The sequence below is a fragment of the Vigna unguiculata genome, chromosome 3 (assembly GCF_037176805.1).
Source record: "Vigna unguiculata cultivar grain cowpea cultivar isolate G323 ecotype 2 chromosome 3, ASM3717680v1, whole genome shotgun sequence".
NCBI classification, from domain to species: domain Eukaryota; kingdom Viridiplantae; phylum Streptophyta; class Magnoliopsida; order Fabales; family Fabaceae; genus Vigna; species Vigna unguiculata.
In genome coordinates this window covers 23,662,270-23,664,813 of record NC_140794.1, presented here as the reverse complement: position 1 = coordinate 23,664,813, position 2,544 = coordinate 23,662,270, and the positions used below count along the sequence as shown (strand labels likewise).

General features: G+C 28.3%; 1 protein-coding gene across 1 annotated transcript; it reads right to left on the bottom strand.

Annotated features, from left to right (window-relative positions):
- Nucleotides 1-122: 122 nt before the first annotated feature.
- Nucleotides 123-1,599, bottom strand: MEE14 (maternal effect embryo arrest 14). Its single transcript, XM_028060836.2, has 3 exons — nucleotides 1,275-1,599; nucleotides 991-1,064; nucleotides 123-561 (listed from the first exon to the last, which is right to left on the bottom strand). Exons 1-3 carry the CDS (start codon nucleotides 1,486-1,488, stop codon nucleotides 250-252), a joined length of 600 nt encoding a protein of 199 aa, XP_027916637.1. The 5' UTR covers nucleotides 1,489-1,599; the 3' UTR covers nucleotides 123-249.
- Nucleotides 1,600-2,544: the final 945 nt, after the last annotated feature.

Sequence of the window (2,544 nt, the reverse complement as noted above, 5' to 3'; positions counted from 1 at the left end):
GAAATTTCTAGAGAATGACACTTAGATATCAAAAGCCATCCATAATTGTTTTCAACAAACTCAATTTCCGTGATAAATTTGATAATTTTTCAATATTAAAAATATGTTTAAGTAACTCCAAATTGTCACAGAAAACAATACCATTATCCAAAGTTAACTACATCAGAAAAAACAAATACCAAAATATCTACATCTATTCCATTCACATGGAGGTATATGTACGTATGTATGGCAATGATGATTGATGCATCAATCTGTTTCATGATCAGGTGCAGGAGAATACCATGCAGGGTGCCTTCCCATGGTTCTTAGAAGCTTAGTGTACGGTGAATCAGGCATTTTTGCTTCTTCCTCTTCCCTCAGTTGTTCATCAGATTTTGGCAACCCATCAGGTATAGGACACTGTCTCTCACCTTCTTCTGATTTCACATCCTTACTCAACTTTATGCCATCTTTCTTCACTTTCTGCATGCCTGCAATCCCATGCAAACATCCTATTAAGGATTTCACACCACCAGTCTCCAGAATCAACCTCTCTATGTCTTCTTTTGGGGACTCTTTCTGTATCATTAAGGCCAACAACACATTTCTTATCAAATTCAAGCTCCAGCCATTCACAGTTGATGCTCTTTCAAAAATGAACACACCTTGGGAATTTCAAAATTATTCAATGTTTATTTAAAGAATACTTTGTAAGCGTATTAAATCTACCTTAATCAGTTTATTACTTTACAAGAAAAATGTTACTCTGATATAGCAGTAAGCTTCCATTTCTCATTTCTGGGCTACAATACAAGTTCCCTTTAACTCTATATCATATATTTATTTACAGTGTTTGAAAAAGGGAAGAGAAATCAAAAGAGGGGAAAAGTTGAAAATTGAATTAAAAATTAAAAACTTGGGAATTCTAAATTTTTTATTTCTATAATTAATTAAAGGCTACACAAAGTTCATCAATAAATAACACAAGGTATGGAAATAAGAACATACTTCAAGATCTTTCAGCTCAAAATAAGCCTGCCAGCAGCTGTAGGATTGCTCACCTTCAAGAGTTAAACAATAATCTGCAAAATTCAAAACACAGCACGAACGATGAATTCAAATCATTCAACAACAGAGCATGATGAAAACCATAGTGAGATTTCACTGTTTATTTTTAAAGGGAAAAAACATCAAAAGGAGTTAATAAATCAGTAAAGAAAAATTTAAACCGAAATCTCAACTAAAAGGGGTCTTGTGATTCATAAAAAAAAAAAAAAAATCAAATTTTAAACCTGAGAGCTCTCTCTCGGATTTTTCGATCAGAGGAGGGTCTTTAACGGCTCTTTCGAACTTGGTTCGGCTAAAAGGTTCGAGCTTGGGGATGTAGGGTTGGTTCCTGGATGAAGAACAAACAACAAAGGAAGCGTGTCTGGTCGAGGAGGTTCGGTTGCTATGGGCGTCGAGAAACAGAGGAGTACAACATGGACGAAGCAGCGTTGCCTTCATCGTGTTCGATAAATCTAACTATGTGAAACAGTGTTGTGTTTTCTTAACAAAGAGGAGAAGGAGAACAGAGAGAAACTGAAAGACAGATAAGGCTATTGAATAATGATCTGAGTCACAACAGCATATTATTAATAGAAAGTTTCTGCACTTGGATAAGGATGAGGTCGTTATATATTTTAATATTAGTATCTTTCTCTTCTTTTTTTAATTCTAGTTCCAAAACACTAATCGAGAATATTAAAATTTATTTTATGTATCTTTCTTTTTTAAAAATTATTATTTTTAGTAGGAAACAAGTTAAATCGGATTCAAATTTAATATTTTAAAATTTATATTTGATTATCTAATCTAACGAGATTACAAGTTAATTTAATCAGATTTTTTAGATTGTAAATTTATGCTAATTACTTTTTTGTGAAAAAAATTATTATTTTTTAAATAAATATATAAATATAGTAAATTTTTAAATAAAAAATGACATGTATAATTTTAATGATACTTATTATAATGAATCATGATTTTATATAATTTACTATTAAATTTTAACAAAATAAATCATATTAAAAATAAAATTTAAATTTTAAAATATATTCACAAATTTATAAATATTAAATATAATTTTGAATTAAATTTTAAATTTTAAATTAAATATTTTATTCAATTTTATTTATCTGACATTATTCTTTCGATTATTTAATTTAATTCAACCGAATGTTCATTCTAATTTTTACAGTTTTTCGTTTGAGAAGGTTTTTCTTAAAAATTACTTAAAAATTATAGATTTGTTTAGATACGTTTTTATAAATATTCAAATAAAACCACGATGCGATACAATTAAAAATCAATATAGTAAATGTATTTATATGCTTTTTCCTAAAATGTTTTAACTAAAATTCATGACGTGATCTTTAAGTTGAAAAGAGTTGCAGTTGGATATAATATTTCATTTCAAGAAGATTAGTTTAAGTATTAAATAAAAAAAAATATAGAACTAAATAAATATGAAATACTAAAAATTCTGAAAAAAAAAAGAAAGAGCATAGAAGATAATTAATG